This window comes from Lissotriton vulgaris, chromosome 3_1 (assembly GCF_964263255.1).
Source record: "Lissotriton vulgaris chromosome 3_1, aLisVul1.2, whole genome shotgun sequence".
NCBI lineage: Eukaryota > Metazoa > Chordata > Amphibia > Caudata > Salamandridae > Lissotriton > Lissotriton vulgaris.
Genome location: NC_141689.1, coordinates 474,382,884 through 474,409,714, shown reverse-complemented (window position 1 = coordinate 474,409,714; position 26,831 = coordinate 474,382,884). Strand labels below are relative to the sequence as shown.

Below are 26,831 nucleotides of genomic sequence, written 5' to 3'. Positions count from 1 at the left end.
TAAAAATCTTTTATATTCAAAGGAAGTTTCATTACGATCATCTCATTCCCCTATCTCAGGAAGCTCGAGGGGAGCTTAAGTGGTGGCTGGAGCACATGACAGCCTGGAATGGGCGAGCAATCTTCGGCACCGCCCGGACGTGGTCGTCGAGTCTGACGCCAGCCAATGGGGTTGGGGCGCTTGCTGTGGGGAATTTACCACAGGAGGACGATGGTCAGCAGAAGAACTAAGGTTACACATAAATTGTCTAGAGTTGTTGGCAGGGTGCTTTGCCATCAGGTCTATCTCACCCATGAAGAGCAATTGTTGCATTCTGCTCCGGATGGACAATGTCTCAGCGGTGAGATACATCAATCGATTAGGAGGGACGAAATCCTGCATGCTAGCCCACATTGTGAAGGAGTTTTGGCAGTTTTGCCTGGATGGCAAGATCTCTGTAGTGGCAGAGTATCTTCTGGGGAAATTCAATCAGATTGCAGATTGGAATTCCCGGGTCCTTCGGGATTACAGCGACTGGAGGCTTCTCCCCTCGCTGTTTGCTCAGATCATGGTTATGCGAGGCCCATGCCGGATAGATCTGTTTGCATCACGCCTCAATGCCCAACTTCCCCTGTTTTTCAGTTGGAGGCCGGACCCGATGGCGATGGGAATGGATGCGTTCCTGCAGCATTGGGGGCAGCAGAGGAATTATGCCTTTCCTCCGTTTGCTCTGATTCCTAGGGTGGCAGCCTTTGTCCGCCGTCAGAGAGCTTCACTAGTGTTGGTGACTCCGTTTTGGTAGACTCAGTCGTGGTTTCCCACACTGTTGGAGTTATCTGTGGACCTTCCCTTCAGGCTTCCAGTTTTCGGCGAGCCATCCGCAGGTCCTGCAGAATCAGTTATCACTGATGGTGTGGACGCTCTCAAGAGACATGAGAGCATGGCAGACCTTTCACAGGCGGCTGCCAGCTTTATGCAGCAAGCTTGGGCTCCTTCCACCCAAAAACGATATTCTGCTTCATGGAAGAGATGGGTGGGTTGGTGCCTTCCAAGACAGGTGGATCCCGTGGGATCAAATATAACTGAAGTTTTGAATTTTGTCAGAATGTGCTGAATCGGGCCTAGCTTACAGGTCAGTTAATAATTTCAGGTTCGCCATTTCAACTGGACATGATCAGGTTGATGGGAAACCTTTAGGGATGCATCCCCTGGTTTGTAAGTTACTTAAGGGTGTCCGTGTGGTTAATCCTCCTCGGCCCAGGTATTCCACCTTATGGGAAGTTAATAAAGTTCTCTCTCTTTTGGAATCCTGGCCCGATAATGGTGATTTGTCTTTGAAGCAGCTTTCTGCAAAGCTTACAATGTTACTTTGTCTTATTTCATGTCATAGAGTATCGGATGTTCGAGACTTAGACTTGGCTGGTAAGATGTTTTCTCCACAGGGTGTTTCTTTTGTTATCACAAGACAGACTAAGACCATGTCTCGTTCAGTGGAGTATCCTGCTTTTCCACATAATAACAAATTATGCGTGTTACAGTGTTTGAAATGTTATGGAGAACGTACTATTGCACACAGAGCTGAGCATTTGGGTCAATTGCTTATTTCTGTTCAGAAACATTTTAAACCAGTCGCTGGTGCTACCTTAGCCAGGTGGGTTCGTTGGGTGATGTCAGAGGCTGGCATTGACATTTCTGTTAATGGTGCTCATTCCACTAGGGGAGCCATGGCCTCTAAAGCATATTTGTTAGGATCCTGTTTGGAAGACATCCTCAAGATTGCTGATTGGTCTTCTGATTCAATGTTTAAAGTGTTTTATTGTAAACCTATTCCTCACGTTTCTGATGCTATGATTGATGAGCTTTGAACCAGCATAATCAGAAGCCTCCGGTCCTGCCATAGAATACAACATTTTCTAGTTATCGCAACAAGAATTTCAGATTCTGTTAAGGACACGGAGGCGAGGATTATCCCACCCGTTGGGACAGTTATGCAACTGTAAAGTTGTTTTGATGTTATGTTGTTTAACAACTTTTATGCCCACCCAATGAGAAATGAAGTTGTGGGCTCCCTTTCTCAAACTTGTTTTTCTGTTTCAGGAAATGATTCGAACAAGAGTTGAGTGTCTACTCCGGATGGAGCTACTGTACCTTCTTGACAGAAGAGGATTCCTTTGTTGGTTATGGATTATTCTCTGTTGAGAATTCCTACAGGAACTGTTCATCTCTCCGTTGAGAGTTTAAGACTTTGTTTGTTCTTATTGGACTAATTCGCGCAAAGAAAGAGGAGGCCAGATTAGTGTCTCTCTACTTTGTATGTTAATGTATGCTGTGATTGGCTGTAATGATATAGGCATGGTTCAAAGCCTCCTGGGTATTGTGGTTTTTCAATACTGTAGTTTTACTTTCATTGGCTGCTGTGTTTTGCAGTAAAGAAATGAGACAGCATAATCCTTGCCTCCATGTCCTTAATAGAATCTAAAATTCTTGTTGCGATCAGTGCTTTAAATGGGCCGGTACTCAGTCAGTCATTAAAACTTTATTTGAGTTATTACAACCATAAAAGTATACACTATACATTTATAAACTTTATAAAAACACGAGTTAAAATGTATAAAATTGCAATTCAGTCATTTCCCGGAGGATAACCCTGGCAACATTATTTCTAACAGTATCCTCCTGAGATGTTAAAAACACATGAGAAAACATATCTGACTAGACCTTCCAAACATAATACATACATTAGAGTACAGTCTCGATAACATATGCCTATAACTCTGTATTCTGGAGGAGCTCCCTAACTCGAATCATGTATTTCCCCAAGGCGCAGGCTATATCCAGGTTTCCCATCCCCACCAGGAGCTCTGCAGCCTGCTTCCTATTCGTAATCCTGTAATTTTTGAATAACGGGCCTAAAATCTCCTTACGTATATCAAGGGTCCTCCTGCAGTCTAATAAAACATGAGTAATGTCACAGGTGGAGCCTAATGTACATGTGCAATTACCATTACTATTAATCATGAGGTTTTTAACCCTGGTATTTACATAACAGGGGTTTACACCCATTCTCAGTTTTAAAACCTCTCTTCTTAATTTCTGATTCGGCAGCCTATCCAAGTACGGGTAAGGATGATCTTCTGAATTCCATACTTGGATCATATGGGACACTGATATTTTTTGCCGAAGGTACTCGTGATCACAAGTACGGGACACATCCGCTCCCAACGACCGTAGTTCTTTTTTGCCTATATTGGTGTGTCCTAACTGGGCATCTAGTTCTACTCCTAACTTCCCATAAGCTTCCTTTAATGAGAGTCTGACTTCTTTAGCCCATGATAACTCACTGGAGGTAATTTCCTCTCTACACCACTGTGATATTTTTGGGCCGGTACTCACCGGTACTGAGTACCGGCACTTCCGAATATTTGTGCTGTCAGTACCGGCACTTTTTCTGTAGACCAGAAGGGTACCGGTACCATGATGGCAGGCTCAGGTTATGCATCTCCTGCACCTCAGGGCAAGGCCATCGCCTCCAGGGCTTCCGAGCAGCTTGCATTTAAATGATGCGTGAAGGAGCCGCCCTTTAGCAGAGTTGCTGCTGAAGATTAGCAGCGCCAATTTCATTGTTCCCAAACTGCAGGGGTTTGAGTGGGCACTTGTCACACTGTGATTAACAGGGCAGGGTCTCTAGACAGACCCTGCACTGTCAATCTGGTGTGCAGCGATGAAAGTGCTTACGGCCCCTACCCCCACCCGATCTGCGTTCAATGCCATGGCTCCTTGCTTGGGAGGTAGTCTCTCGCAGCTCACTTCTTTGGATGCCCTCTCAGCTCCTTACATGCTTTAAAAGCAGATCAATGAAAACGCCAGGATTTGCATACATATTGAATCGAATTACTGATACGGATCTAAAAGTACCTAAAAGGAGCTTTCCTTTCAGAAATATAAACATTATATTTATAGTAAGGTAATAGTGCGACCAACTAATTACAATGATTATTTACAAAGTTAAAACCCTGTAAATTGTATCTCTTTGGCACAAACAATGGTGAAACGAAAATTAATTTATGTTCCATATTTATTTAATCTTTTAATCTCTTTCCGTATTCCTGTCCTGATCAGGGGAGAGGCTGCAAAGGAAAGAACCTGCTGCCCTAAGGAAACTTGCATGCCGCATTCGTTTACTTTCCCAGGCGTAGGTTTCTGGACCATGAATAATTGTAAATCAAAAGATAAAGAGTTCATTTGGGAACCAGCTTGATTAGTATTCTGCCTAACAGAGTCCCGGCGCTCAGTGGCGGCACTAGGGGGGTGCAGACCGCACGGGTGACACCATGAGTTACAGCATTGGGTGACACCAACCCTAGTGACGCTGCTGCCCACCCCTCCAGCAAATACCTCAAAACAAGGAAATGTTAACATATCACTGTTTGGCTGTCATTTTGTGTAATGAGGTAATATGTTTTGTTGACAAACACATTTCTCATGTGTTTTGATATATGCTGCAACTCGTACAGAAGTCATTATGTATGATCATATCTTCCCGTAGCCCCGCCCCTAACCCCGCCCACTTGCCACGTCTCTAGCTCATTTTAATGAGTACCTGCACTTTTTTTTCTCCATTTAAAGCACTGGTTGCGATAGCTAGAACATTTTGGATTCCTCTGTGTTCCTGACAGGTATGGAAAAAACATATATTTGAATTTCTGGTATCTGATCCTGCAGCAGCTCATTGCAAGCCCCATACATGCCAATAAACGCGATGCAGGCCCCAATAGAAGTCATGGAAGTAATACATTCTCCTGATTCTTTAATTTTTTTTAATCTCTCACTTTCCTTTTCCAAAATGGTGGCATGTATGCTACACTAATTCACCACTAATCCTTTTTATGTTCCAGAATAGCGTGTAACTCCCCAAAAAGCGCTCCGACCCTTAGTCTAGGGCAGTAAGCGCTACATCAATGCAATTACAATCATCAGTGCTCATGTCTCCATCCTCATTGAATTTCTCAAGCAGTTGCTGTTGGGCCCAGATCATTAACTCATCCGCTGCTGGGTGCCGGAAGAATTTTTAAAAACCGTTTGGAAAAAAGGTTGATTTTGCGATCCCTAATTTGACTGTGTAAACTTGTTCAAAGGTGGCCTCGTCAGGAAGTCGCGTTGTCCTTCCTCAGTGTCGCTGGCAGTGTGGGACCAGCCCCCCTCGAGCAGCAGCAGCGCAGAGCGAACAGCTGCAGAGGGCCCCTCCCAGCCCTGGACTTGCTGCGATGCTGCCGGACTGCATCAGTCTCCCTGCGCGATCCTCTGTGCCAGGTAAGAAAGCTGCCGGCCTTGTAGCATGCAGAGGCGGCTCCTCCGTTACCGACATTATTATTTAACGAAAAGAACAGTAGTCCGACCTCCATAAAAAAATAAATGAACGCCATAAGTCTACTACGGCACTAGAATAAGGAAGGGTTAATAAAACCCTTAGCAGGGAGGTATAACAAGATGCAGAGGTGAGACAGACTGGGGAGGGAGAGACAGGCTGATTTTGATGAGCGGCATTCGAGAAGAGATGCAGTGTGACGGCTCAGGAAGAGGTAGGTGGTGATATTTTGATGAAGAAGACGCTGGTCAGAGCGCGAGCAAAGTAGAAAGAGCGTGGGCTGGACGCGTGGCTATTGAGAGGGAGGGATAGAGCCGGCTAGAGTTTGTCAGGATAGTGATGAGTAAGAGGCGATAGATGACAAGCGGGAGCTGCAGCTGAGGGGCTGGTGCGATGAGTTGAGGAACGTTCAGCGCGTGAGATGAGATGATGAAAGGAGTGTCAAGGAAGCAGCTGCTGGTATGGAAGGAGATTATGTAAGGCTGATGAAAAATGCATAATGGAGTTGATTCTTATGATGGTGTGTAAGGGTGCTGAGGAGAGAACACGAGATGCTAGATTATGTGGTACTGATGAAAGACTTGAGTTAAGTGCTGGACACATAATATGCGATGGGCTGATGAGAGGCCAAATTTTGCTCGTTAGTGGAATGATGGGGCGCGTGTGAGGGGGTGTTAATGAGCGGCCGCTGCGTCTAAGGTAGAGGTGCTCATGAGAGCCTGGTAGGAGGGGTTGGTGAAGAGAGAGTAGTGAGCCATGTACTTACAAGATGCTAAGAAGTGATGTGCTTCATAGAGGCGAGAAGGTGGTGTTGATGCTGGCGAGCTGGATCTTGATGAGTAGCAGAAACGAGGCTGGTTGTGAAGGGCATACTAGCGAGGAATTGCTCTAGAGAATTGAGTAATGTGCCCACGAGAGGCTCACGGGGAAGGAGCTGATAAAAACCTGTGTAAAGATAGTGACGAGGGGAAGCTGCTCAGGGAGAGATGCAGTTGAGGAAAGGGCTCGCACAAAGTCTTTGGACGATATCCCACCGTTGTAGATAGCTCAGTCTGTCTCCTAGTTTCTAAACAAAATGAGTCATTTACTGCTGCATGCTTACACGGAAGTTTGGAAAAAAAGCACATTTAAAGAATGAATTAAAGATGTACTGGAAAAAGCCACCAAAGTTGTCATTCATAAGGCTGGGAAACCTCCGGATGACTGTTCCTCTAACCGCCCTATTTTGCCGATCAACACAGAGTTCAAAACTTACACCAAAATACTTTAGTGTTGGTGATTACGACACAGGCTCACCCGAACAAATGCAGCTTTATGCCGCATCGTTGCATGCACCACCACATACTCTAAGGCCCCACAGCGCTTCTGTTACTGGACTGCAAAATAGCTTTTTACTCCCTGGACTGGTCCTTTCAGGTACTTACCAGGATAGGCTTTTGGCCATGCTTCCTCTCCTTTGTCTAAGTTCTTTAGGTCAAACCTCGAGAGCAGGTAAGAGTCAACAGTGTTCTCTCCCCTACATTTCCCATTGGTCGCTGCACCCGGCGGGGCTGCCCCTTCTCCCCACATCTGTTTGCCATGGCAAAGGAACCTCTAGCAATGTGGATTAGTTGTGGTGGTTATGAGGGTCGCATAGGTCTATATGCAGGTGATGTGCTGCTCTATATGTGTCGCCCAGATATTTCAGGCCCCCGGCTGCTTCAGATACTGCTCCATTTTGGTATGGCCTCTGAGCTGGATGTACCATGTTACAACACATACCATTACAACTACCTACTATTACAACGCGACCATTACAACGCATACCATTACAACGCATAGCGCTTAGAGGTGCTGGATAGTGGTAAGTATAATTTACTATTCTAACTCCAGTCCCCGTGGACACTAGGGAAGGTGTTGGATAGTAAATTATACTTATTCCCTATCCTAGAGCGCCCCCCAGCGCAATGCGTTGTAATGGTATGCGTTGTTATGTTATGTTATGTTATGTTATGTTATGTTATGTTATGTTATGTTATGTTATAGGTTGTTTTGTAGCGCGCTCTGCTACTGGGGAGTATCCTGGCGCGTTGCGGAGGTGACCAAACATAACACAGAGAGACAGCCTAGACCTAACAAACAAACAGATGGGTCTTGAGATCCTTCTTAAACTTGGATAGACACTGGGCGGTACGCAAATGAAGAGGGAGAGCATTCCAAGCCTTCGCAGTTACCACAGAAATAGATTGGCCGCCCAGCCTAGCCCGCTTATAGCGGGGAAGAGTCAGTTTGGCCAGCGAGGCTGACCTGAGACAGCGAGAGGGAGTGTAGAAAGAGAAGCGCTTCCTCAGGTAGCCGGGGCCAAGCTCGTGGACAGCTCTAAATGACAGCACGAGAGATTTGAACATAATTCTCTGAGCTACAGGAAGCCAGTGAAGTGCGCGCATGTGTGACCGAACACTCTGCCATTTCGGAATGCTAAACAAAAGGCGGACCGCGGCGTTCTGGACAACCTGCAGTCGTTTGACCAGATACGCCGGGATACCACAAAACAAAGCATTAGCATAGTCCAATCTGGACAAGATGAGGGCACGCGCAACCGATTCCCTAGCTTCTCTGGGCAGCAGAGGGAAGAATTTTCTTAAAGCCCTTAGCGTAGCAAAACAGGTCCCTGACAGCTTCTTGATATGGTTCTCAAATCTGAGGTCTTCTCCAAACCAAATTCCGAGGTTCTTAGCCGGGCCTCCCATCACCTTGGGACTAGGAAAATCAGGGGGCCACAACTCATTCTTAAAGTTGGAGGGGAAGGACCCATAGAAGAGGACCTCTGACTTATCCTCGTTGCATTTAAGCTGGGCCATCGCCAGCCAATGAAACACCGAGGAAAGACAGAGGTGAACAGCCGTTGTATCCAGCTGGTCATCCGGCCAGGTAAAGAGCAGCTGGGTGTCATCAGCGTATCCGATGACCTTAGCCCCAAGCTGTTCGGCCAGGTATATCACAGGGGTGATGTAGGCGTTAAACATCAACGGGCTCAAAGTGGAGCCCTGAGGGACCCCTGTGCAGAGTGGTTTGGCCTTTGAGGCAAACGGCGGCATCCATACTTGCTGCGTCCTATCAGAAAGGAAGGATGACAACCAAGCCAGTACCCTGCCGCCAATGCCAATCTCAGACAGTCTAGCAAGGAGGAGATTATGGGGGACGGTATCGAACGCGGCAGAGAGGTCTAAAAGAATCAGGACCGCTCTGCCGCCACCATCCAAGCACTCTCGAATGGCCTCCGTCACCTCCACCAAAGCTGTCTCTGTGCTAAAGGCTGCTCTGAACCCTGACTGCGCCGGGTGCAGGGCATTGGATTTTTCGATAAAGCTGTCCAGTTGGCGAAAAGCCACCTTCTCACAGATCTTCGCCAGGGCAGGTAGCAAAGATATAGGACGATAATTCCCCGGTACCGTAGCCTCAAGCCCTGACTTCTTCAGTAAAGGGAGCAGCATAGCTTGCTTCCAGCATCCCGGAACCGTGGCAGAAGACAGTGAAAGGTTCACAATCTGGGTGACCTGGGTTGTAAAAGTTGCGTTGTAATAGTAGGTAGTTGTAAAAGTTGCGTTGTAACAGGTGTATACCCTCTGAGCTACACTTAAACTTGCCTATCATAAATGCATACTGTCTACATATGTTGGTGGGATGGCCATGGCTGACCTGTGTCTCTAATACTGGGCATCCCTGAACAAACTAATTAAGGACTGGATCTTTGGAGGCCATGAGAATCCGGTGTTCTGGCTTAAGCTGTACATTATCGACCATCAGCATATAGAGGAGCTGCTGTATGGGAACCCACTCCTCATGTCGATAACACAAGTGCCTCCTCTATGCTGGGGAAAAGCTGTCCGCTGGATCCGATGGGATCACAAATCAATGCAGGAAAACTCCCTGGTGCATGGTACGTGGCTTGCACATCCTGCCCTACTACAAGACTTCATTCGTGGGGACTTAATCGGCATTTCCAAACTGGTTGATGTGTGGGTAGGTTCACACATGAAATCCTCCACAGACCTCCAGGCAGAATTAACAGTACACAAATTCCATTTCTACAGATATCTACAACTACGCCATGCCCTGATGGCACACCAAGCCTCACTAACTGATATGCCGGAACATGACTCCTTAGAGCCCAAAATCACCTTCAGAACGCTGGGAAGTGGCGATATCTTCACCCTTTAAAGATCCCTGGTCACGGAAGTATTGCATTTACATAATATACAATGTCCAGCAGTATTCTTTAAAGATTTCTTTATTATCCAATGGCTATTTTGTGTTACAAATAAGTACTCCAGGACAATTGGAGTCGAGGAGCAATTCATGGAACTATTTTACATTTCTGTACACTACAGGGACAATGTTCCTTGGATTGTGTTTCCTGACACCGGCTACAATACTGTTACTCCACATTCCTGGGGTCTTCATCACTATCTTGCTGACCCTATTACAAGATACAGAAATGAGGGGTAGAAGTGTTTTGGTACAAGCCCCTTCCCCTTGGAAAATACTTATTATCCATTTGCAATCTTCAACTGACTTAATGTAATGTCCCAACGGCTTAAAAGCCTTGCTCCTCTAGAATTCTGAAACTATAGTTGCTAAATGCCTGGCTGCTACTCTTCCTTCTGGTGCCATAAAACCTTAAGGTTGTTTGATAGAACCACGAGTGGATAAACCACACTTGCCTCTACCACGCAACCTAAACAACGAATGCGTCTTAACCACGCATTCCTTTACCACTCATGCCTTTACCACGTAATTTTGTGGTAAAGGTATGAATGGTAATGGGGTATGCGTGGCTAAGGTTGCGACCTCCCTCCCTGACCTAAGCTAAAAACACCCCCCCCTTTATCCCTCCCCCTACCTGAGGCATTTTGCCCTAACCCCTAATTAAAAAAATACCTCACCCCCCTAGCCCTGAAAACAAGCCCTGAACCCCCCCAGCCCTGAAAACTAGCCCCAAACCCCCCAACCCTGAGAACTACCTCGAACCTCCAGCAGACAAGACTACCTCGACCCACCTACAGCCCACAAAACTACTCAACTACCCCCAGCCCACAAAACAACCCCGACTCACCTCTCAGCCCACAAACCAACCCCTACCCCAACACAGAAAACTATCCCGACCTACCCCCAGTCCACAAAAGAACCCCCACTACACCCACTAGTCCACAAAATAGCCCCGACCCACCACTGTCAACGAAACAAACCTGATCCCCCAGCCCATAAAACTACCTGACCCTCCCAGCCTACTAAAATACCACAAAACAACCCCCAACCCGCCCCCAGCCCAGAACTAGACCCAGGCCCACTTACATCAACGCTTGCTGTGACGTCTTCCTGCTTCCGTCTGCAGCAGCTAAACCGCGCTTTGCCTTAACCACACAGATGCGTGATTAAGGCATTTGCGTGGTTAAGGCAAGTGTGGTTTAGCTTGCGTAGTCGGAACACTCGTGGTTTAGACTGCGGTGTTCCAACTGTTTCCCAACCTTAAACGTGTGGGTACACTGTATAAGAAACTTTCTAACATGGTTTACCAAATGCTTCATCTGTGAAACTCTGTTGCTGAGAAATAGTTAGCACATCTAACTTGTTTTTCAATCTTTTTATTTAGGTTAAACCTGCAGATTAGTAAAATGTCCTCAGTCAAGCATCTCGTGTATGCAGTCATCCAATTTCTGCGAGAGCAGAGTCGAGTGGACACCTACACTTCAGATGAACAGGAAAGCCTGGAAGGTAATCCACAAGCTAACAATCTAGTAAATCAGATCTTTCTCTGCCCAAAGAAAGAAGTAAATGGTTTTTTGAAGTGAGTGTCTTAATTTTACTTCAAGGAAGGCAGTGTTTTAATTTCAAAAGGCTTGCACATATATGACCAATATACTTGCTTCTTTTAATTACTTTTGACAATCATAAATCTGCCTGCAGACAATAATTCCCTTGATGGTGAAAGCCAGCTTCAGCATTAGATAGGTTATTTCTTAGGTCGTCCATTCAGTGCATAGGTCTTTGAAAAGTGAAGCCAAGGTTTAACTCCAGCAGGTTGAAGACACTGTGAAATACTGTATCTTTACTGTTTCAGAAATGTTGATGTTCAGTGATTTAGTGACTATTTTCAAATGTCAATATTTATGGTAACTTTGCACCTTTTGTCAGGTAAAAGAAGGTTGAGCTGTTGGCATGGGTGAATCTGTCATTTGTTTTGCAGGACATTTTCATAACTAGTGTAAAAGTGTGTTTGTTCCAGAAATTAGTAGCCTCAAAATTTGTAGTCAAATGATTGGTTGAATTTGTGAGGTCCTAATTGGTTATCTTGTGTTCAAGGTGGAAGAGGTAAGAAGGGGAATAAGCTACACAATAATATAGTTGTGTGTTAAGTAGGAGTTCTTCTAATACACATGATCTTAGATGACCATACTAGTCTTTTGCTCATACTACAGGAAGGTTCTCCAACAAATTTAGTTACACCAGTGTTACCACTTACCATGGTTACTACTTGTAATATTAGCTCCAAATACTTCTTGATCATTCTTCACCAAGAAACATTAAGAACAGAACATTTATTAATCTATTTCTTTTTAAAGATGTTTTATCATGCACAGGCATCACATTTTTGTTACCTCAGAGGACTTTACTGAAATAGAATATAGCTTTTTAGTATGGGGAGGATGGAATCCATTAAGACTGATAAGTGAAATCCTTCAACCGCGATCTCCTCTTGTGTAGTGGGTTCAGTTAAAGGCCAGGTTGACTAATTATTCTAACCATTTAGAGGTGTGTCCTGGAAAAAATCAATTACGCAATTCTTGTTGGTAAAGAGTAGAAAACTATTGTAAGCAGGCATTCAGTTGTTATAACCTTGCACGTTTTCACAGCCATTTCCAGGAATCTGAAAATCACTGGAATTGGCTGAGTTTTTAGTTGATATTTCAGCTACATTTGATACTATCAACCATAGGATCCTTCTTCAAACACTCATCATGCACACTAGGATAGGTGAGTCCCTCCTGAGGTGCTTCTTTTCAGCCCTACAAGACTTAAGACCGCACCCCAGCTCCTGTCTGTTTTCAGGAGACATTTACACTCAGCTTACTTAGCTGGAAAATAGCGGGTTTAGCTTCAAAAGTTACAGACATCAGTTGGATCACGCCAATCAAGAATGCTATCCTTTTCTAAGAAACATGGGCAACAACAGATGTGTTTCATGATGGCTATACTTGTTTTGCTACATATGCAATGCCTTCACCCTCAAGTGGGGCTACAGGTGATTTATGTAGCTGGTTATTTATGTAGCTGGTAAATTGTCATGTTGTGATGCTTGCTACTAATCTCTAGTATCTGTAGTTGTCTCATGTAACTTGGCCAAGGGCCTTCCCCTTATTAACCCGTAATATCTGTAACAATAAATAATTTCTCTTCATGTGATCTTACTATTTTCTTGTAACTATTTAATAAGGTAAATACGGCCCTTAGAAATGCTAAGCCAGATGGTCCCACCAAACTTGCATTAATATTGGGGGGTGTGTGGGGGGGGGGGTGACTTTAATGCAAAACCTGGGACATTTTTACTCAGAGTAACCACCTTTCTACTAGAAGTGAACGCACCAACCCGCACTTGAAAACTGACCATGGTGGGGTCATTTTATATAAACTTCTCATCGAGAGAAATATAGTTAATGTTCATGAACCTTCCCACCTGGATGAGGAAATTAAGCCAACATACTGTAGCAGAGATTTCTTTTCTATCATTGATTATGTTTCACTAGAAGAGATTTAGGTATAAATTTAATTGAGCGCACTAGACGTAAAATCAACTTCAGTGATTTAGCCGGTCACTGTTCAGCTTACTACTAGCCATCTAGATAACCATGCTATAATTCCTCTGCTAGAAACGAAAGGATAGGGCCTAAAATCCAAATGGCACCATGTTGATACGTGATCTATCGCATAATCTGATAAATGTTAGACCTGGTGATTTTTGTCTTTTTCTTTCTTTCACTGCCAGGTAGGATTCGGTGCTCACCACGTTTAATGCTATTTCTTTGATTGTTAACAATTTACTCCTAAAACAATTGAAAGGGCAACAAAATAACCCCAATAGATAGTTTGATTTATGGTGTTCGGTGATCAAATGCCGTTTTTGCTCTGCCTTGACGAGATCCACTTGTGTCAGAAATAAGGTGATCTTCTGTAGAGCACAGTGCAAAACCGCTATTAACAAGAGGAACCTGTCAATATGAGAAAACGCTTTGGATGAAGTAGAAAGCCCCAGTGAATTCAACGATTTTCCTTTGTTTCGGAAAGTGGTTATTGTCTTATTAGCAAAGTTAACTTGATGAAACACGTCTGTTAATGTTTATGAATAAACTTTGCAAGCACCTTAAAACTTTTGTAATTGTAATTTGCACAATTCCCATATCAGCTTTGTTCTTTTATCATCACTCTGATTTGCTGGCTCCTGTTTCGTCGGTGAGTGCCAGCTTGACAACCTCTTTATGTGTTTCTCCCTCTCCTGGAGCACAGCCAAATTACTGCTTCCTTTGTTTGCTAGTACCTTCCTCTACTCATTTGTCCTGGCCCAAAAATATTTTTTTCTTCTAGTTGCAGCACTCGCTAAGAGTGCATGTGTTTCTAGGTCATCTTCCCCCTGGTCCCGCTCCGTGCTGTTGCTCTAACCCACTCCCTTCACATGGGAAACAAAAGTGACAAAGCCAAATAGTCAATGTTTTACATTTTTTTTTATTATTAAACTATTTTATTAATAGTCAATGCTTTTGACGTTCTCTACTATGGCCATTGAACCCTGAATTTTCTGCCAAGTGATTGGACTTTGTTGTCAATATGTAAGCCCACATTGCCAATTCCATCGATACAGAATTATGCCTACAATACATACTTAGGAAAATCAAACCACCCATCTCCAGAAACACTTTTGTTGCTGCACTACCCAGAGTCCTTGCTAGAGCCTGAGAAGAAAGACTATTGGATGGTTCACGTGGTATCACTCAGCTGTTCTAATACCAGTCAGAAATTAATTGTAGCATTCTAAATGGCCAATGGCTGCTGGGTTATGAATTGTCACCTATGGCAAGCCAAGAATCACTTTAAACTGAGATGCAGCTATTACATCTAAACTAATATTTTCATGATGGTTTCCAAAACAAAACAAATTGTGTGAATGAGAACCTACCGGACTTGAACACAAACTGGGACCATCTACTACATTAACCTTATCAGGAATCTTTTTCATTAATCAAAGGTATTTGTAGAGGTTGAGCAAACCTCATGTTCACATAGATTCCTGTAGCTTTCGAATCTAAAAGACATGAAACAGTCTTTTCATGCCCATCTGGAAGCGTCATTTCCATTGCCATAATCATACGCAACTGAAGTCTGCATGGCATTCAGTATACCTTAGGGAACCGGTTTAATTTCTTCACAGAATAAGGCTTCTTGTTTCATTGTCAGTGAATCTAGTATTTTGTCTGCTGTTGTTTCTGTGTGATGTTATTTATGCTTATCCTTATATATTTTAGTTTACCCCAACAGTTCTTAACAAAATCAAGATAATGTGGACTCGGTAACATGTCTGCAAGCATTAACCTGGATTCCGAGTCCAGCAGGAGTGATGTATAGTCCAACGTAGGAATTCCTTAGTTTACTCTTAGAGGCAAAGGTCGTCACTTTGGTTTCCATAAATAGCTCAAGATTTGGGTTTTCCCTCGATTAAACTTGGCTTTATTCCCAGAGCCATTTGCACAACTAAATTCAGCTTATTTGCGTCATGACTGGAATAAGTTCAGCTTAATTGCGTAAATGACTTGATTTACAAGTGCAGTTCAATTAGCAATTCACAGTCATTGAATTAGCACCAGTAAATCGATTTACCCAAATTGATAATGTATGCAATAATATTTACTCCTGTCAAAAGAAAGACTACTTCACTATCCAGATTGTGAATGGAAGAGGAGCTGCCACAAAATTGGTGAGTTTTTTGGGAAGGCTGTACTCCCTCCTGAAAAACATGGCCCCGGAAGGCAAATGGAAAAAGAAGGTAGCACACGTAAATGCAATTTTGGCAAGAGTCTACAATTTAAGAGACCATGTTTAAAGGTTTACTCATGTGAGTGAGTGTTCCTGGAAAGCAGTGACTTTTGGAGCTTCCCAGGGGAGCTCCTGGAATTGTTTAAGAGTTAAAAAAATGCAAATCTTCACAGAAACAGAGTTATAATCTTGTTTGGTTAGATCTACCCTATGTGGTCGATTATGTAATATTTGCTCTTGTGGTATTTGGTCACGTGAGCAAATTTCTTTTTTGTACTTCAGAATTCTTTAGTTTTTGTAGTTCTTTTTCTTGTTCGTTGTTACAGTCTGTCAGTATTCCTCTTTTGTGCAGATAGAGTATTGCCATGTAAGCAACATTTGCACCAGACAGCAATTTTAGAAAATGGATGAATAATTGAAGCTAGTGAATCAATACATAGTGCATTTGTAGTTATTTCTGAGTGATATCCTGCCTCTGGGGGCACAGCAGCAACATTTAACGTTGCCACTTTTCTCCGTTAATGATGTCAGAGCTACGCAGCAGAGATTCATAACTCCTAAAACGCCGGTGATGCTTTAAGAGAAGCACCAAAGCTAGCCTCTGCATGCACATCAGTGTTTAATGATGGAATATCCCTACCAATTCAGCTTCCCACAAAACCTTTGTCAGGGATTCTAGTTTTTTGGTTTTTTTTGTCGCACTGGCAGTTCTCAGTCAGTAGCCTGATTTGTTATGGCCAATATGATACGTGGTTTGGGGTATGTTTTTTCTCTCAGACCTAATGAAGGTTAGCACTCCCTGAAATTACCATCTTCTCCAATCGATGTTTCCCAGCGCCTTACATAAACTCTGGATATTAAAAGCTTCCACCACCCCACTATATGGATGAATGGAAAGTTGATAACTGCGATAAGTATCATTGTTGAAATAACCAGTTACATCTTTAGTGAACTAAATTGCTGTATCACGTTTTTTAAGTAGTCCTAATACTCCCCTCCATCCACGGAATACGTACTTATTTCTGGCTTTCCTTTTACCACACAGCTGTGATAGATGTAAGTGGAGGTCTACATTTTGGAATTGTCCTCGAGGGGAGCCTAGTTAAAGTAATGACTCTTCCAGGTCTTGTATTCAGGAACTCACGCTGCAAGCCCCAGATAAAGATAAATGTATGGTTCTGCCAGTCTTTAGTGTGTTATTGGCTTTTCACACTGTTGAACCTAGCAGGTTAAACTTCATAGGCAATGGTTCTCATGCGAGCTCTGCAATGGAGGCCATTCTGAGTTAAAATAACAATGAAATATAAAATCCATATTGCAGCTTCCTATTGATTATGGGTTTATCATTTTGTCATCCAAAACTATGTCGAAAATGAAGAGCCCGTTTAGAACTCTAATAGGTGCTTCTGAATTTTGGATCATTGTTAATGTTTTGTTCAGCAGGGAGTTCACGGTACAAACCTTAAGGAAACACGTCTCTGCCCAGAAGCTTGTCATCAGCTATGCTTGACATATTGGTCTCTCTATTAAGATTAAGGTTACTAGTTACTTCCATTGGGAAGTATACTACTATTGCAGTCACATTGCTTTGCCAAGTACACTGAATTACCCATTGTTGTAAAGCAATATACATTACTTCGTTCTGAAATTATTTTTAAATGTATTTTTTCGTATAGTTGCAATTCAGTGCCTGGAGACAGTATTCCAGATTACTTTAGACGACACTCACCTTGCAACACCACTACCCCTGGAAGAAATGTTCACAAATAATATTTGCACGGTATGAATTTGATTATTTTCTTCATCAGTGAATATTGTATCCTTGTGCATGCTGGCACTTTACTTTGATATGTTTATTGACCCAACAGTAGAAGGTCACCCAAAATATACCCATGTAAAAGTGATTGAGATGAAAAGCTCACATGCATTCGGAAAACAGGTTTGATGGAGGAACTTGAGGTCGAGTGCTGCAGTCTCTAAAAATAAATTTTCAAGTGTAAGTTCTCCAGCAATTACATTTTTGTGTATATGTTATTGAGAATTTCAGTGTTTCATGGCAGAGGGGGGTTTAGGTGCGTAGAGAAAGAGGTTTTAGTCTAGGAGTCCTTATTGTTGACGTTTAATTAATCTCAGAGAAAGAAAAATTCTTAAAATGGAGAGAATGAAAAAAAACGGTAATTTACATAACTAACCCAATAAATGTGGTTCATATTTGGTTACTGGGTTCTTACCGTAGCTCATCTCAAGGCAGCTTTGGCTGTTTTCCATACTGTTATTACTTCTCTTGTGGGTTGCAGCAGGTTTCCAATCTCCGTTCCATTATGAAAGCAAATTAGAAATGATGTATCCTCACCTTCCTGTCTGTCTACGTTAACTGGTAGGTTTTCCAGGACTTTAAAGGCCCAGTCATTACCACCACCATTTGCAAGGCCCAATAATAGTACAAAATGTTGGGGAGTGCTATACCCTTCATATGGACTGTCATGGTCAATGTGCACAATGGTATTCTGGGACTCCCACCACCCCATAACAAAACCCCCATCTGAAAGAGACACGTTAGTGATAGATTCCTTACCTTAGAATATCCCCAGGCGTCAGACTGGATCCGGAAATTTTTGCGTAGCAATACCCCTGCGCGCTGGTAGGCGTCGTCTGCGGCTCCGCGTCCGTCGTCGGCGTCGTGAGCGCCGGGATGACGTCATCGGAGTATATAGACGGCGCCCATGCGCGCTGACGTCAGTTCTTCTTTTTTCCGCGCCAGCTAGCGCAGATCCGGAAGAAGCTCTACCCCCAGTCACTTTTTGACTGAAAACTTTTTTGATCTTTTTGATCCTCTAGTTAGTCGATTCTCGACTATCGGTGCCAGGGATGCCCGGGTTCAAGCCTTGCTCGAAGTGCGGCCGACTCATGTCGGTCACGGACCCCCATCGCCGGTGCCTGAAGTGCTTAGGCCTCGACCACGACGATCGAACCTGCTCCGACTGCCGGGCCCTGACGTCGAAGGCTAGGCGGGAGCGGTCCCGCAAGCGTCTCGAGCTGAGGCAGTCGGCCCCGCGCCGCTCCAGGTCCCGGTCCCGGTCCCACGGGAGGTCGAGGGACAGGTCGCGAGGTCGGAGTCATCGACGTTCCGGGAGTGGACACCGATCGTCTGGTTCCAAGTCCTCAGGTAAGAGGCATGAGAGGTCGGAGCGACAACATCGGTCCTCCGACCCGCCCCGTCGCTCGCACGATGCGACCGGGGATTCGGGCGACACCGCCCACGCGGCTCCGCGGGAGTCGCAAGCGTCGCCGCCTGCCCCACACCTTCGGGTCCCTGGGCACGGCGCGTCGCAGGAGGAGGTCGAGAGGTACCTCATGGCCATGAGGGCCCTCCCTCCTCAGTCGGTTCCCGTGGCGCCTTCGGGCCGATCGGCTCCGTCTGGAGGTCCTTCCGGGTCGGGCGCTTCGGCCCCGACGACGTCGGGTGCTTCGGCCCCGGCGCCGCTGGCGACTTCGGTCCCGGCGCCGCGCGACCTCGCTGGATCCGGCTCCGGATCCGGGACCTCGCCGGTCGACCTTACGACCTCGCCGGCGACGTCCCTTCAGGTGTCGTCCCCGGCAGCCGAAGTGGTTGCCGACCCCAATGCTTCCTACGGTCCTACTCAGGTGTCGGAGGGGCGCCGCTGGGCGCCGATTCCGTCGGCCTTCGGAGAGTTCTATCTCCACGAGGAGGCCCTGGCTGTTAATCCTGGTCTCCAGGAGCCGGGTGACGAGGAGCAATGGGAGGGGTCCGAGGACCCTCTGGCACGTGATTGCCAGTCTCATCAGGACTGGACATATGAGCTTGGGGAGGCCAGTGGTATTGACACCTCGCCAGACACTGGATTTACGTCGCCCCCGACTGTGGCTTCGGAGGCGGGTTCTGCTTACAGTGTAGTGTTGACGAAGGCAGCTAAGGCCCTAAACCTTGAGCTCCCCGTCGCGGCCGTGAGGACTAATCTCCTCACTGAGGTCCTCAAACAGCAGTCCGGCTCCGCGGAGCCCCTTCTGCCGTTCAATGAGGCCTTGTGTGACGTTCTGCTGGGCACTTGGTCCAAGCCCGCCACAGGTCCCCCTGTGGATAGGAACGTGGCCAGACGCTACCGCCCGGCACCGGGCGACCCTTGCTTTTTGTCCACCCACCCCACCCCCGAGAGCCTGGTCATCCAGGCCTCCAACTCCCAGACCGCATTCCCGTCGGCCCCGGTCGACAGGGAATCCAAGAGATATGAGCAGTTCGGGAAGAAGGTCTTCTCGTCTGTGAGCCTAGGGCTCCGGTCAGTGAACACCAACTGTCTCTTGGGCCGCTACACCCACACTCTGTGGGACACGGTTGCGGAGGTGCTGCCACAATGCCCTGAGGAGGTCAGGGCTAAACTCAGCCAAACCCTTGCGGACGGCCGAGATGCGGCACGCTTTTCTATCCGGTGTGGGCTGGATACCACGGACTCACTGGGCAGGGCGATGGCAACGACGGTGGCGGTTCGACGCCACGCCTGGTTGAGGTCCGCCAATTTCTCGGCCGATGTCCAGGCCACTCTCCTGGACATGCCGTTTGATGGCCGTCGCCTCTTCGGCGACAAGGCAGACCATGCGCTGGAACGTTTTAAGGACTCCAGGGCCACGGCCAAGTCCTTGGGCCTTACGGCCCCACGCCAGCAATCGGGTGCCTTTCGCTCCTTTCGTGGCCACGGAAGGGGCGCCCCACCACGGACCGTCAGCCACGCGCCGCAGAATGTTCAGCAACGCGGTGGCGGCCGTGGGAACCGCCGTGGCGGTGGTCGGGGCCAGCGGCGAGGCCAGTCCACACCTCCCTCAGCAGCCCCCGCCTCAAAACCTTCCTAGTCCGAGTTTTCAGGCCCATGTGACGCCTGTGGGAGGCAGGGTTCGCCATCACCTCTCCCACTGGCATACAGTCACTTCGGACAGGTGGGTGCTGCAAATTGTCCGAAGGGGTTTCTCCCTCCCCTTCGAGTCTTCCCCTCCATCCATGCCACCTCAATACCACCGTGTGTCGGGGGATCACTTGCAACTTCTGCAAGAGGAGGTTTCGGCCCTCTTGGCCAAGAGGGCCATCGAGCGCGTTCCTGGGCCAGAAGTAGGACGTGGCTGTTATTCCCACTACTTTCTGGTACCCAAGAAGGGCAAAGGGGGCCTACGCCCTATCTTGGATCTGCGGAACGTCAACGGCTTCCTCCGGACGGAGAAGTTCAAGATGCTCACTTTGGCTCAGGTCCTGGCTGCCCTGGACCCAGGAGACTGGATGGTAGCGTTGGACTTGCAGGACGCCTATTTCCACATCCCCGTCCTGCCGGCCCACCGGCGTTACCTGCGGTTCACGGTAGGCCTGGAGCACTTTCAGTTTACCGTGCTCCCCTTCGGCCTTACCAGCGCCCCACGGGTGTTCACGAAGGTGATGGCGGTGGTCGCAGCCCATCTGCGCAGGCAAGGGGTGTCAGTCTTCCCCTACCTCGACGACTGGTTGTTGAAGGCGGGCTCGCCCCAGACAGTCGTCACCCACCTCCAGACTACGGCCGACCTCCTGCACTTGCTGGGGTTTTCCATCAATGTGCCGAAGTCGCACCTGTGTCCCTCTCAGAAGCTCCTTTTCATCGGAGCGGTTCTCGACTCGGCGCAGTTTCGGGTTTACCCACCCGAGCAGCGGGTTCGGGATATTCAGGCTCTGATTCCTGTCTTCGGGCCGTTATCCCGGGTCTCGGTCAGGTTGACGCTGCGGCTTCTGGGACTGATGGCCTCCTGCATCCTTCTGGTGCGTCACGCCAGGTGGCGGATGCGGGCTCTGCAGTGGGACCTGAAGTTTCAGTGGGCCCAGCATCAGGGCAACCTGTCCGATCATGTCCTGATCTCGGAGGGCACTGCGAAGCAACTGCAGTGGTGGCTCACGGACCGCGACTGGGTCAGTGGCAGACCCCTCTCTCTACCCCAGCCGGAGCACGTAGTTGTGACGGACGCGTCCCTCCAGGGCTGGGGAGGCCACATGGGAGAGGCGGAGATCAGAGGCCTCTGGTCTCCGGCGGAGTCCCGGCTCCACATCAACCTTCTGGAGCTGCGGGCGATTCGTCTTGCACTGAAGGCATTCCTCCCCTCTGTCAGGGGGAGCGTGGTGCAAGTGTTCACCGACAACACCACCGCCATGTGGTACTGCAACAAACAGGGCGGTGTGGGGTCGTGGACCCTTTGCCAGGAGGCTCTGCGCCTCTGGCAGTGGCTGGAACATCAGGGCGTGACTCTGGTGGTTCAACACCTGGCAGGTTCTCTGAATGCCAGGGCGGACGAACTCAGCCGCCGGTGCATGATGGATCACGAATGGCGTCTGAACTCGGACGTGGCGCAAGGTCTCTTTCGACAGTGGGGAGAGCCTTGGTTAGATCTATTCGCCACAGAAGAGAACGCGCAATGTCAGCAGTTCTGCGCGTTGGAGTTTCCAAGGCGGCACTCGCTCGGAGACGCTTTTCGTCGCGAGTGGAGCTGCGGCCTGTTGTACGCCTTTCCGCCTATACCACTTCTGCCCAGAGTGCTGAAGAAGATCAGGCGCGACCGGGCCCAGGTCGTCCTTGTGGCTCCGGACTGGGCACGAAGATACTGGTATCCCGAGCTACTCAGCATGTCAGTCGATCCCCCGATTCGTCTGCCTCTTCGGGAGGACCTTCTGTCGCAGCAGCAGGGGACGGTCCTGCACCCGAACCTGTCCAGTCTCCACCTACAAGCTTGGAGATTGAGCGGCGGCAGTTGAGGCCATTTGACTTGCCTCCCGAAGTCTGTGACATCATTCTGGCAGCCAGGCGTCCCTCCACGAAGTCGGTATACGCCTGCCGGTGGAATAGATTTGTGGCATGGTGCGCAGCAAAGGCTGTGGATCCCCTCTCTGCACCCCTTTCGGAAGTGCTGCTCTTTCTTCTTTCCCTTGCCCAGCAGGGCTCTGCTCTGGGCACTCTTAAAGGGTACCTTTCTGCTCTTTCAGCCTTCTTGAGGCTACCAGATCAGCCTTCCTTGTTCAAGTCCCCTATAGTGAGTAGATTTCTGAAGGGCATCACGCACATGTTCCCTCCTGTTCCCTTCGTGATGCCCCAGTGGGACTTGAATCTTGTTCTCACCTATCTGATGTGTGCTCCCTTTGAGCCACTTCATAACTGTCCTCTTCGTCTCCTTACTCTGAAGACGGCCTTCCTGGTTGCCATCACCTCTGCCAGGAGGGTGAGTGAGCTCCAGGCTCTTTCTTCTTCTCCACCTTTCCTGTCTGTTCATCCTGATAAGGTGGTGTTGCGTACACGGCCTTCCTTTCTGCCCAAGGTCGTCACGGCCTTCCACATCGGGCAGTCCATCACCTTGCCCACCTTCTTTCCGCCTCCGCATCCCTCGAAAGAGGAGGAGAGGCTCCACCGTCTGGATCCAAAACGTGCGCTCTCCTACTACCTGGACCGCACTCGCCAATTCCGGGTGGATGACCAACTCTTCGTTGGTTACGTGGGCGCGAAGAAGGGAAAGGCTGTACACAAGAGGACCATCTCCAGGTGGATCATCTTGTGCGTCCAAGCATGCTACTCCATGGCGAGGAAGGAGCCCCCGGCTGGATTGCGGGCTCACTCCACTCGGGCCACGGCAACGACAACTGCCCTGGGCCGCGGTGTCCCCCTGCAGGACATCTGTCAGGCAGCCACGTGGGCCTCACTGCACACGTTCGCGAGACACTACTGCCTGGACAGTCAAGTCCGGAGGGATGGCTTCTTTGGCCGTTCCGTCCTCCAGGACTTTCTGGTGTGATATTAGTTCGCAGACCCACCACCGGGGTTGGTATTGCTGGGGTATCTATTCTAAGGTAAGGAATCTATCACTAACGTGTCTCTTTCAGATGCACAAGTTACTACTTGTGTAACGATATATCTGTAAGAGACATTAGTTAGTGATAGATTCCTTACCGCCCTCCCATCCTCCCCGTTCTGCGAACCGATATTTAGGGTTAAGGTCATCCCCTTTCAGGGCCCTAGTTTCATGGCACCAGTGTTAGTTCTATCATGGCTCTGCGTATCTGGCGCGGAAAAGCTGTGTTATCAGAACTGACGTCAGCGCGCATGGGCGCCGTCTATATACTCCGATGACGTCATCCCGGCGCTCACGACGCCGACGACGGACGCGGAGCCGCAGACGACGCCTACCAGCGCGCAGGGGTATTGCTACGCAAAAATTTCCGGATCCAGTCTGACGCCTGGGGATATTCTAAGGTAAGGAATCTATCACTAACTAATGTCTCTTACAGATATATCGTTACACAAGTAGTAACTTGTGCATCTCTTCCTGTAGTTTTCTAAAAATGGATAAGGAGATAGGACCCTCTCTCTTGTCAGGTTGTGATTATCTCTTCATTTGCCAGTTCTAGGTCTGAAACATTATGGATTATTGCCACTTAATTTTCCAAAGTTACTCTGAATCTTACAAAAATCGTAGTAGGTATTGTTACATACAGCTATGTCACATGCAGGAGGGTATTTTCTGCGTGTGTCTTTTCTGACAAACTGCTACAGAAATCCACCTATTCCTGAATTCCCCCAATAAAGCAGACAAGTTTCTCTACACCAGGGTGAAGGAGTAGGGGCAAAAGGGGGCAGCTCTCTCTAATACCACTCATCTGAAAGAGACACGTTAGTGATAGATTCCTTACCTTAGAATATCCCCAGGCGTCAGACTGGATCCGGAAATTTTTGCGTAGCAATACCCCTGCGCGCTGGTAGGCGTCGTCTGCGGCTCCGCGTCCATCGTCGGCGTCGTGAGCGCCGGGATGACGTCATCGGAGTATATAGACGGCGCCCATGCGCGCTGACGTCAGTTCTTCTTTTTTCCGCGCCAGCTAGCGCAGATCCGGAAGAAGCTCTACCCCCAGTCACTTTTTGACTGAAAACTTTTTTGATCTTTTTGATCCTCTAGTTAGTCGATTCTCGACTATCGGTGCCAGGGATGCCCGGGTTCAAGCCTTGCTCGAAGTGCGGCCGACTCATGTCGGTCACGGACCCCCATCGCCGGTGCCGGTGCTTAGGCCTCGACCACGACGATCGAACCTGCTCCGACTGCCGGGCCCTGACGTCGAAGGCTAGGCGGGAGCGGTCCCGCAAGCGTCTCGAGCTGAGGCAGTCGGCCCCGCGCCGCTCCAGGTCCCGGTCCCGGTCCCACGGGAGGTCGAGGGACAGGTCGCGAGGTCGGAGTCATCGACGTTCCGGGAGTGGACACCGATCGTCTGGTTCCAAGTCCTCAGGTAAGAGGCATGAGAGGTCGGAGCGACACCATCGGTCCTCCGACCCGCCCCGTCGCTCGCACGATGCGACCGGGGATTCGGGCGACACCGCCCACGCGGCTCCGCGGGAGTCGCAAGCGTCGCCGCCTGCCCCACACCTTCGGGTCCCTGGGCACGGCGCGTCGCAGGAGGAGGTCGAGAGGTACCTCATGGCCATGAGGGCCCTCCCTCCTCAGTCGGTTCCCGTGGCGCCTTCGGGCCGATCGGCTCCGTCTGGAGGTCCTTCCGGGTCGGGCGCTTCGGCCCCGACGACGTCGGGTGCTTCGGCCCCGGCGCCGCTGGCGACTTCGGTCCCGGCGCCGCGCGACCTCGCTGGATCCGGCTCCGGATCCGGGACCTCGCCGGTCGACCTTACGACCTCGCCGGCGACGTCCCTTCAGGTGTCGTCCCCGGCAGCCGAAGTGGTTGCCGACCCCAATGCTTCCTACGGTCCTACTCAGGTGTCGGAGGGGCGCCGCTGGGCGCCGATTCCGTCGGCCTTCGGAGAGTTCTATCTCCACGAGGAGGCCCCGGCTGTTAATCCTGGTCTCCAGGAGCCGGGTGACGAGGAGCAATGGGAGGGGTCCGAGGACCCTCTGGCACGTGATTGCCAGTCTCATCAGGACTGGACATATGAGCTTGGGGAGGCCAGTGGTATTGACACCTCGCCAGACACTGGATTTACGTCGCCCCCGACTGTGGCTTCGGAGGCGGGTTCTGCTTACAGTGTAGTGTTGACGAAGGCAGCTAAGGCCCTAAACCTTGAGCTCCCCGTCGCGGCCGTGAGGACTAATCTCCTCACTGAGGTCCTCAAACAGCAGTCCGGCTCCGCGGAGCCCCTTCTGCCGTTCAATGAGGCCTTGTGTGACGTTCTGCTGGGCACTTGGTCCAAGCCCGCCACAGGTCCCCCTGTGGATAGGAACGTGGCCAGACGCTACCGCCCGGCACCGGGCGACCCTTGCTTTTTGTCCACCCACCCCACCCCCGAGAGCCTGGTCATCCAGGCCTCCAACTCCCAGACCGCATTCCCGTCGGCCCCGCCCGACAGGGAATCCAAGAGATATGAGCAGTTCGGGAAGAAGGTCTTCTCGTCTGTGAGCCTAGGGCTCCGGTCAGTGAACACCAACTGTCTCTTGGGCCGCTACACCCACACTCTGTGGGACACGGTTGCGGAGGTGCTGCCACAATGCCCTGAGGAGGTCAGGGCTAAACTCAGCCAAACCCTTGCGGACGGCCGAGATGCGGCACGCTTTTCTATCCAGTGTGGGCTGGATACCACGGACTCACTGGGCAGGGCGATGGCAACGACGGTGGCGGTTCGACGCCACGCCTGGTTGAGGTCCGCCAATTTCTCGGCCGATGTCCAGGCCACTCTCCTGGACATGCCGTTTGATGGCCGTCGCCTCTTCGGCGACAAGGCAGACCATGCGCTGGAACGTTTTAAGGACTCCAGGGCCACGGCCAAGTCCTTGGGCCTTACGGCCCCACGCCAGCAATCGGGTGCCTTTCGCTCCTTTCGTGGCCACGGAAGGGGCGCCCCACCACGGACCGTCAGCCACGCGCCGCAGAATGTTCAGCAACGCGGTGGCGGCCGTGGGAACCGCCGTGGCGGTGGTCGGGGCCAGCGGCGAGGCCAGTCCACACCTCCCTCAGCAGCCCCCGCCTCAAAACCTTCCTAGTCCGAGTTTTCAGGCCCATGTGACGCCTGTGGGAGGCAGGGTTCGCCATCACCTCTCCCACTGGCATACAGTCACTTCGGACAGGTGGGTGCTGCAAATTGTCCGAAGGGGTTTCTCCCTCCCCTTCGAGTCTTCCCCTCCATCCATGCCACCTCAATACCACCGTGTGTCGGGGGATCACTTGCAACTTCTGCAAGAGGAGGTTTCGGCCCTCTTGGCCAAGAGGGCCATCGAGCGCGTTCCTGGGCCAGAAGTAGGACGTGGCTGTTATTCCCACTACTTTCTGGTACCCAAGAAGGGCAAAGGGGGCCTACGCCCTATCTTGGATCTGCGGAACGTCAACGGCTTCCTCCGGACGGAGAAGTTCAAGATGCTCACTTTGGCTCAGGTCCTGGCTGCCCTGGACCCAGGAGACTGGATGGTAGCGTTGGACTTGCAGGACGCC

At 49.1% G+C, this 26,831-nt stretch overlaps 1 protein-coding gene across 1 annotated transcript in view; it reads left to right on the top strand.

Annotated features, from left to right (window-relative positions):
- The first annotated feature begins 5,193 nt into the window (after positions 1–5,193).
- SGTB (small glutamine rich tetratricopeptide repeat co-chaperone beta) overlaps positions 5,194–26,831 on the top strand; it is a 134,605-nt gene continuing 112,967 nt past the window's right edge. Inside the window, exons 1-3 of the mRNA XM_086962963.1 lie at positions 5,194–5,289; positions 10,977–11,098; positions 17,083–17,186. Coding sequence (XP_086819089.1) covers positions 10,999–11,098; positions 17,083–17,186 — 204 coding nt within the window. The 5' untranslated portion in view covers positions 5,194–5,289; positions 10,977–10,998. The remainder of the gene's footprint in view (positions 5,290–10,976; positions 11,099–17,082; positions 17,187–26,831) is intronic.